The sequence below is a fragment of the Salvelinus sp. IW2-2015 genome, linkage group LG14, assembly GCF_002910315.2.
Source record: "Salvelinus sp. IW2-2015 linkage group LG14, ASM291031v2, whole genome shotgun sequence".
NCBI lineage: Eukaryota > Metazoa > Chordata > Actinopteri > Salmoniformes > Salmonidae > Salvelinus > Salvelinus sp. IW2-2015.
The window spans coordinates 39,880,810-39,891,215 of NC_036854.1; the positions used below are offsets into that span (position 1 = coordinate 39,880,810).

Consider the following 10,406-nt stretch of genomic DNA (forward strand, 5'->3'; position numbering starts at 1 on the left):
CATTTAAGATAACCATTCGGAAAACTGTTTTGAAAAGCATACCCACCAGTGCAATAGTTTCGAAGTTGAACAATTGATACCAGAGAAAATACTGTGGGAAATACAAGTTAAACTGTAAAAATGCCCGATTAATCTTAAACAGATTTACAACAACCTGATTTGAAGTTCGTGTTGTTTCGCAACGTTTTAGCTAATTGCGATCTTGAATGACCCGCGTTTGTATCGCATTCTACCTTTCAAAGTCCAGGCTGTTCGGCTCAGACTTAGAAGTGATCATTCAGCTCTTGACTTGATTAGGGAAAAAGATGTCAGGAGCAACTTTTATGCGATTTGCTGCCCGGACTGTGCTATCGGCACCTGCTTGTAAAGCCGTCAAGATCCGAGGATATCATCGACAATACTTGACTACTTTCAGGAGCAATACCTCAACTATTAACGTAAATAAACCTCTATTTACTTCATCCGCCCAGTTTCTACAGTTGCTGATGTGAAAGTGTTACATGCGACCTGGTAGAATAGAACCAGATTGGTAGGCTATTTGTTGAAAGTATCTGAATATGTAAAACATACAGTAACTAGATTAACTACCCTTATCTGAATGGATGTAGGTGAAAGGTCAGTAGGGTTATACAGTATGGTAGGTAGGGTATTCTTATGTGATGTGATTGTCTCTGCACATTGTTTAACATTTGTTCAGTATCACTATTGAAAGGACAATAGGATGCACATGATACAGAATACACATGACAATATAAATTACATTTGACAATATTGACATTTTGTTATCATTATTGTTGTGTTCATTTGATATTACTTGCATACAATACATTTTTTCCCCTGCAAAGCTTGGACAGGTTCCAAGACAAACAACAACAGTGTGTCTTGAATAAATAGGCCAATGGGCCTACTGCCTTGATTAGGGGAGAATCTCAGTTAATATCGTCCTCTCTCCTCACCTCCTTCTCAAAACCCATTGGATGAGAAAGCCAGAGGTCCTGCACCTTTAACCTTCTCCTCCAATGGTTTTTGAGGAGAGAGGACGCAAGGAGTATGCAATTGAGATTCTCCCTCAGAATTGTCGCTCTGCATTTGTTTTGACTTGGGTACTTTCGGTAGGGCTACTTTCGGTCAGAGGGACCTGAGCCAGTGTGAAAAACAAAACGTCTCATGCACACCAACAAGTGGATTCCTCACAAGTAGTGAAAGGGTGGGTGGCAGGGGGTCTAATATAGACTAGCCAGAGAGGTAACTGTGGTGAAATTTTCAATATAGGCATGGTCTACCTACTGAGCATATAACATCTTGTGAAGCAGTCCTTAGTCATATCTGGTTTTATCAGGCTGTGACTGACATTGACAAGTGTTTTATGTCTTCAACTCAACTACCTCTGTCTGTCCCGTTCTCTGGTGCAGGGTGGAAGAACTGCATTCTTTCTCACCTTACCAGTACTATCTTATCTAGGCTTGGAAGCCTACAGGAGGGTGCAGAGTGCAACTGTGGTCCATGCTCTGGAAAAAGGTACACACCACCTGGAAATGAGTAATTCAGAAGGGTTTTAATTATATGTAATATAAAAATAATTTGAAAGGGATACAGCTATTGAATCAGACAGAAAAATGCATGATTAAACATGCAAATGTATGATTTTGGGCTTTTTCCTATCCAGAGGCACCTCCATTTTGCAATCTCTATTTTGTATTCTAGCTGAAGAGGCTGTGGAACAAGCAGACTACCTGTACAGCTGTGGGGAGACAGAGAAACTCTACCAGCTTCTGCTACAGTATAAGGACAGGTAGCCCTACTGTATTTCATAAACATGTCAAGGCATGTGTTGTCCATTGCATGTGTATAAGACAGACAGTGACCATTGCAAAAACAGAATGGTAGTATGTATTGATTGGGTTTGCCAGTCAGGTTGTCTCACTGTTTAGGCATCAGTTTGGGGTCTTTGAACTAACGAGTAAAAATCCGTGACAAAGCTACAGTACCGTTCAGGAACTCAGCAATCGAGGTCAGGTGACTTAAGCCGTAAAACAACAACACTGAATGCCCTCCAAATACTGTTAAAATGTTCTTTCTGTTTCTGTCCCACTATATTCTACTGACCATTCAGCAATGACATTTTTGGAAATAAAATATTTGTGTGTTTGTGTGTCCAGTGATGATGCGGAGTTCCTGTGGAGGCTGGCGCGGGCATCTCGTGACCTCTCCCTCCTCGCTCACATTGCTGCTGACGAGAAGAAGAGGCTGACCTTTGAGGCGTTTGAATATGCCAAGAAGGCCCTGGAGAAAAATGAGGCCTGCTTCGCAGCACACAAAGTAATAAAGCCTATGGTTTCTTCTCATTGAATCTCTGAAGACAACCTACTACACTATTACTGCTGTGAAACTAAGCTAAATCATGGTTTTGATCAGGTTAATTTGCCTGCATAATTTTGGGGCTATGGTAATAAGATTAATCCGTTAACGCCTGGTTTGCTGCTATCGACCAAGTGGACAAGTTGCTACAAGTCCGTTTGAGGTAAACATTCTAATACAGAGCTTTGGTGAAAGGTGGTCATGTGAAAATTCAAACCCTAATAGCACAGAGGCTAAATGTTTTAATGGGCTGCTGGCTAAAAATCTGAAAGATTCTTCTGTGTCTCAAGATTATATAGTAATTCTGAATTACAGTATATCACAAAAGTGAGTACACCCCTCACATTTCTGTAAATATTTGAGTATATCTTTTCATGTGACAACACTGAAGAAATGACACTTTGATACAATTTAAAGTAGTGAGTGTACAGCTTGTATAACAGTGTAAATTTGCTGTCCCCTCAAAATAACTCAACACACAGCCATTAATGTCTAAACCGCTGGCAACAAAAGTGAGTACACCCCTAAGTGAAAATGTCCAAATTGGGCCCAAAGTGTSAATATTTTGTGTGGCCACCATCATTTTCCAGCACTGCCTTAACCCTCTTGGGCATGGAGTTCACCAGAGCTTCKCAGGTTGCCACTGGAGTCCTCTTCCACTCCTCCATGACGACATCACGGAGCTGGTGGATGTTAGAGACCTTGCACTCCTCCACCTTCCGTTTGAGGATGCCCCACAGATGCTCAATATGGTTTAGGTCTGGAGACATGCTTGGCCAGTCCATCACCTTTACCCTCAGCTTCTTTAGCAAGGCAGTGGTCGTCTTGGAGGTGTGTTTGGGGTCGTTATCATGTTGGAATACTGCCCTGCGGCCCAGTCTCCGAAGGGAGGGGATCATGCTCTGCTTCAGRATGTCACAGTACATGTTGGCATTCATGGTTCCCTCAATGAACTGTAGCTCCCCAGTGCCGGCAGCACTCATGCAGCCCCAGACCATGACACTCCCACCACCATGCTTGACTGTAGGCAAGACACACTTGTCTTTGTACTCCTTACCTGGTTGCCGCCACACACGCTTGACACCAAATAAGTTTATCTTGGTCTCGTCAGACCACAGGACATGGTTCCAGTAATCCATGTCCTTAGTCTGCTTGTCTTCAGCAAACTGTTTGCGGGCTTTCTTGTGCATCATCTTTAGAAGAGGCTTCCTTCTGGGACGACAGCCATGCAGACCAATTTGATGCAGTGTACGGCGTATGGCCTGAGCACTGACAGGCTGACCCCCCACCCCTTCAACCTCTGCAGCAATGCTGGCAGCACTCATACGTCTATTTCCCAAAGACAACCACTGGATATGACGCTGAGCACGTGCACTCAACTTCTTTGGTCGACCATGGCGAGGCCTGTTCTGAGTGGAACCTGTCCAGTTAAACTGCTGTATGGTCTTGGCCACCGTGCTGCAGCTCAGTTTCAGGGTCTTGGCAATCTTTTTATAGCCCAGGCCATCTTTATGTAGAGCAACAATTCTTTTTTTCAGATCCTCAGAGAGTTCTTTGCCATGAGGTGCCATGTTGAACTTCCAGTGACCAGTCAGTATGAGGGAGTGTGAGAGCGATGACACCAAATTTAACACACCTGTTCCCCATTCACACCTGAGACCTTGTAACACTAACGAGTCACATGACACCGGGGAGGGAAAATGGCTAATTTGGACATTTTCACTTAGGGGTGTACTCACTTTTGTTGCCAGCGGTTTAGACATTAATGGCTGTGTGTTGAGTTATTTTGAGGGGACAGCAAATTTACACTGTTATACAAGCTGTACACTCACTACTTTACATTATAGCAAAGTGTCATTTCTTCAGTGTTGTCACATGAAAAGATATACTCAAATATTTACAAAAATGTGAGGGGTGTACTCACTTTTGTGATATACTGTATGTATACATGCATCAGTACAGACGTTGGTTCATAGGAAACTGATACAACTTTCAATTGAATAGTGAAACATTTGCTACTTTGTCATGTTTACTGGTACAAAGAGGAAAATTCAGCAGTTAACCAAGTGCAAGGCAGGATTGTCTGTTTTTGAGACCTATAATTCTGTGTTCTGAACTCTGATAATAGAAAACACTTGTAGATCTATAAAATACTTCAGACCGTTTTAAAGTTGTGCAAGCAATTAAGTAGGCGAATCATATTAATGCTAATGCTAATCATAAGCAAAAATATGTGAGAATATGGACGACGATCTTGGTCATGGTTTTGGCATCCTGGTCGGCCCCTACAGTATTATTTATGTGGCTATTCTAATTCTTCTATCCCTCGTCTCTCTTGGTTAGTGGTATGCAGTGTGCCTCAGTGACATAGGCGATTACGAGGGGGTCAAAGTAAAAATAGGAAATTCTTACATCATTAAAGAACATTTACAGGTAAGTGTTTTAATAATTTACAGTATGTCATATCATATGATTATTCATTTAAATATTGGCAGCATTCTAAAACAAAATGTATCTTCCATAGAGGGCCATCGAGCTAAATCCAAAAGATGCCACATCTATCCATATCTTGGGTTATTGGTGAGTTATACACTTTCCATGACAGACTGACCAGGTGAATCCAGGTGAAAGCTATGATCCCTTACTGATGTCACTTGTTAAATCCACTTCAATCAGTGTAGATGAGGGGGAGGAGACTGGTTAAAGAAGGATTTTTAGGCATTGAGACATGGATTGTGTATGTGTGCCATTCAGAGGGTGAATGGGCAAGACAAGGAATATAAGTGCCTTTGAACGGGGTATGGTGGTAGGTGCCGGTGTGTGTCAAGAATTGGGTTCACGCTCAACAGTTTCCAGTGTGTATCAAGAATGATCCAGCCAACTTGACACAACTGTGGGAAGCATTGGATCAATTAACCTTTTAAAATGATAAACTTGGTTTAGCTAACACAACGTGCCATTGGAACACACGAGTGATGGCTGCTGATAATACGCCTATGTAGATATTCCATTAAAAATCTGCCTGTTTTCAGCTACATTAACAATGTCTACACTGTATTTCTGATCAATTTTTTGTTATTTTAATGGACAATTAGCTTTTCTTTCAAAAACAATGACATTTCTAAGTGACCCCAAACTTTTGAACGGTAGTGTATATAAAATGGAACTGTTACTTCTTAGGCAAGTTTTTGTTCCGTGTCTAAAGATACACAGCCTGTTTTGCCGGAGTCTGGGGTAGTGGTCTAAGATCCCGATTCCTGACCACACATGGCACCAGGGCAACAAGGTTTTCAGGGGTTCGAGGCCCAGCTTGGTCAACTGTCTGTGCTGTACCTTCAGTACTCCTCTTTATGTCTGTCTCCCAATCTTTAATTACACGTTTCCTGTCTAAAACAATATTAAAATTAATAATGGGGTAGTGACACAGCCTGTTTTCTCATTTAGGTGTTTTGCCTTCGCTGAGTTGGCGTGGTATCAACGTAAAGTGGCAGCCATGATCTTCGCCTCTCCTCCCACTGCCACATACGAAGAGGTGTGTTACATCTTAAATGGCACCCTATCCTCTATATACAGTGAGTTCCAAAAGTATTGGGACAGTGACACATGTCATTGCTGAAAATGTGTCACTGTCAATGAGTGCAAACTTGAACAGTATGACAATTCTGTGCGACTTCCAGCGCGCGTTTACTGTGAACACTGAGGCTGTACCCACTTTAAGTTCATTTTAACAGTGGCCAAGTAGGATACTGTGGCTATTTGATCATAATGTAGGCCTAGCAGTTGCCTACCATCAAAAACAATGGAGAAAAACACATCCCATAACATTTTGACATGGAAATAACTGTTCTATCATTCAGCCTACAGAAGCAGCCAATGTGTGGTGTTCAATGCCTACATCCTATTAGACTTCTGAAGAAGAAAAACATGCAGTAACCTGTTTATTCACTTGTCCTTCAGACGAGTTGACTGAAATGTTGTATTTGATGTAAGAAACCACTTTACAAAATGCAATTAATTATTATTCTCATACCATTATTACAGAGAATCAGACAAATTATGCTACGCTCTGCCTATTGGCTACTTAGTTTATTCAAGACGTCTCAAAATACAACACTACCCCTTTAAGACATAGAAAAGCCTGACTCGCTTTTGAAAGATGGCTAGAAATGCACACATTTTATGCTCTTGTTGGCAGTAACCACTCCCCCATTGTTGACTAGAGCTGGGCTAATAACTCACTAACTAGCTAAGAATATGCAGTTCTCACTTTGATCTCAAAACAAGCGCATCTACTCACGACGAATGGCACAGATCCACATATGGCAATGGCTATTTACATATAGGCCTACTGCAGCTCTGATTGGTTATGCAGCAGGTCGTGCCTGTAAATGGAATAGAATCCTACTCCAATGCGCTCTGCTTACAATAAAATCTCTTGCATAGTTCGTTTTGCATAATAAATCCTGAATAGTTTTGTTTCGGTATACAGTATTACATTGAAAGTGGCTAATATTGTGTTGATTCGATCACAATTGCCACAGTAGAGTGAAACGTTGAGAAAGTTGAGTGAAATTCAATCTCGTGCTTCTCTGTGCTGGCTCATATTTCTTCTGTGCGGCAGTCTGAGGTGAGCTGCGCAGTAGATGGAACATTGGACTGTTCCAATACATTTTGAGCTCACTGTATGCACTACTTTTGACTAGGACCTATGGGTACTAGTCAAAAGAAGTGCACTATATAGGTGATAGGGGGCAATTTGGGAGAGATGCGTGATGATGTCATACTTATTTTTTTACCCACAGTTCTTTGTATATGAACAGTACAAGATCTTTGAAAAATGTAAGGCATCATGTTTGACTATCATTTTTGTTTCACCTCAGGCTTTGGCATTCTTCCTGAAAGCTGAAGAAGGTTCGTTGTTCTAAATGTAAAATTCGAACACAATACAATGTAAAGATAGACCACAGCCTGTCGTTTCCAATAGGAACAAATGAGTCATAGTATGCAGAACAAGCAAGGAGGGGGGCAGAGCAAAGCATGAGCTAGCGAGATCCTATTGGCACGTTCTAGCATGTATTTGCATCAATCCGTTAGGGAACGCCTACTCTGATGTGTGCAATCACCCAATTTGCCCTTGCACTCCTTCTAATCAACACAATTTTTTCAACTTTGGCAAAGCGAAAAATCTAACAAACATATTCCACTCTGTTCGTAAAATATTTTAGTTTTGGGAACAGAAAACTGTATTGAAATTAAATGTTTAATTGATGAGAAAATTAGCATAATGTCTGCAAAAATCTATCTCGCTCCATCTTTTCCCACTGCCGGCCACTGGGCTTCCTCTCACCACCATATTTGATAGTGAGTGGAAACGCCAACCGGATGCTTCACACTTATACATTCTATGAAATATCTGTCTCATTGTTCCGTCTGTGTTTCTAAAGCCAAATTCTATGCAATTACAAGTCAACGTTTATCTCTCATTTGATCATCTTTCCATAGTGGACCCAAACTTCTACAGTAAGAATCTACTTATGCTGGGGAAGTCCTACATGGCATTGAAGGACCAGGGGAATGCTGTGCTCTGGCTGAGAAAGGCACGGGACTACCCCCCTCACACAGAGGAAGACAAGCAGGTAAAATGCAATACTGTGTGGGCCGGTTTTCTGGACACATATTTAACCTGGTCCAGAAGATTCTCCATTGAAAGGGTGTTTTAGTGTCCAGGACTATGCTTAACCTGTGTCCAGAAACCGGCCCTATAACTTAACTGTAATTTAATTGGACATTTACGTGCTCGCCGAAAGTGGGAAACTTCCCAGTAAGGAAGTCGCAAGTCTGACATTATATTCAAGTGCTTTTGAAGACGGAAAATGATTCAACCAATAATATTTTAGCTAGCTAAATAAGCTAAGTTTATTAATAATCAAGTTAGCCAGAATTCATTTACATTGACAATATGGTCATACTAGTTACATTATCCACATTGACAAGTTTGTAATAGTCAAACTGATTTGTTGTCATCTTTTGATTGAAAGATCAGTGGTGAAACGTCACAACTAGGCAACAACATGTTCTGAGTTTCCCACAACGACCTCGAGGGTGTGATGTGAAACTTCCCAGTCGGAACTCAGAACTTGAGAACTCCCACAGCACGTGAACGCACCATTATCACAGTATACTCTGATTGTATAGGAGCTAATTGGTTTATTTCCTGTTCTTCATAGGTCCATAAAGAAACCCTTGACCTTCTGAAGAAGCTCAGTGCATAAGATGACCTAGTCACATGGAGGCAAGAGTGCACTGTGTTGATAATAGGTGTAATCTATGTCTATCTACTGTATGTATATTTTTGTTCCTAACGCAAGAGTGTACATAGGCTATACTGTACGGCCTTAACAGGAAATGATACATGCTTTTCTACTAACCTGTGTATAGTGATTTACAGATGCTGTGATTTAACTTTAATTAAACTTTATTTTAATTTAATATGCGTATGAAGTCTGTTGTGATAGCTTGGGATTGTAACATTCAGGCAGGCATCTTGTCTTTGTAAATAGAAAGTAGAATGGGTGTCTGATTTTAAATTCCCAATATGCGGTCAATGAATGGGATTCAATGTGTTCCATGCAAATATTACAGTTTTTCCCAATTGTTTACATACTAAAATTGGAACTTGAAACGCAATCACCGAAACCTAAACCAAGTCTGCAAAATTGCAAGCACAATTCCTGCTTTACACTCAGTTTTCAATTCTACATCACACTTTTTGCGAAACACGACACACAGTTCTCTACATTAGGCACAACATTCAAAATTAACATTTCTTTAGCCCCTTTGGAAAGCATCGCCAATCACAATGCCAAGCTCTATACACCAATTGGCAACACCCACTCCTCACAGGTGTAAACACTAGTTGCTGAATTGTTCACTTAGAAATCAGAGCTTTAGCACTATAAAAGGCCACAGATGAGCTCTCCTGTTTTGGAGGAAAATGGAAGTCAATGGTGAAGCAAGAGCTAGAGGTGAAGGAGTGAGAGGAAGAGGAGAATGAGGATGAGGAAGGACAGTTGTCAAAGATGAGATCAGGGCCACTTTGGTTGACCATGTGCTCAACCGTGGATTGAGTATGAGGGAGGCTGGGCAGAGAGTTCAGCCCAACCTGAGCCGCTACACGGTTGCATCTATCATCCGTACATTCAGAAATGACAACCGGTAAGTCGGCTACCATCTACACTATGCTCTTTATGTATGTATACTGTAGTATACTGCAATCCGACATATCAGTAGGCCTATGTTACTCAGTGATTGTTGGCCAATGTTAGTAATAGCAAATGTCAGTAATGTCATTTCATATTGAAAGAAAGATTATTTTAGCTTACTGTAACCAATCATATCATATTTGTAGCTCTTCTGCAGAACAGAGCTGGCCAGGCCATGGTGGAAGACACCGGCTGTTCACACCAGAACAGGAGACCGCTATTGTGAACATGGTGGTGGCAAACAATACCATTAGACTACGAGAAATCCAGAACCACATAATTGCAGACAACACAATATTCAATAACATTCTCCATGTGGGCTTGTCTACATTGGACCGTGTATTACAGCGCAACCGAATCTGGATGAAACAGGTCTACAGGTGCCATTTGAGCGAAACTCAGAGAGAGTTAAAGAACAGCGTTATGACTATGTGCAAGTAAATAAACTCAGCAAAGAAAGAAACGTCCCTTTTTCAGGACCCTGTCTTTCAAAGATAATTCGTAAAAATTCTAATAACTTCACAGATCTTCATTGTAAAGCGTTTAAACACTGTTTCCCATGCTTGTTCAATGAACCATAAACAATTAATGAACGTGCCTTGTGGAACGGTTGTTAAGACAATAACAGCTTTCAGATGGTAGGCAATTAATGTCACAGTTATGAAAACTTAGGACACTAAAGAGGCCTTTCTAATGACTCTGAAAAACACCCAAAGAAAGATGCCCAGGGTCCCTGCTCATCTGCGTGAACGTGCCTTAGGCATGCTTCAAGGAGGCATGAGGACT

General features: G+C 41.2%; 1 protein-coding gene across 1 annotated transcript; it reads left to right on the forward strand.

Moving 5' to 3' along the window:
* The first annotated feature begins 19 nt into the window (after positions 1-19).
* On the forward strand, positions 20-8,847 carry rmdn1 (regulator of microtubule dynamics 1). Its single transcript, XM_024000216.2, has 10 exons — positions 20-437; positions 1,413-1,518; positions 1,705-1,792; positions 2,160-2,319; positions 4,702-4,791; positions 4,883-4,938; positions 5,803-5,890; positions 7,239-7,269; positions 7,861-7,994; positions 8,586-8,847. The coding sequence occupies exons 1-10, from the start codon at positions 306-308 to the stop codon at positions 8,628-8,630; spliced, it is 930 nt and encodes a 309-aa protein (XP_023855984.1). The 5' UTR covers positions 20-305; the 3' UTR covers positions 8,631-8,847.
* Positions 8,848-10,406: the final 1,559 nt, after the last annotated feature.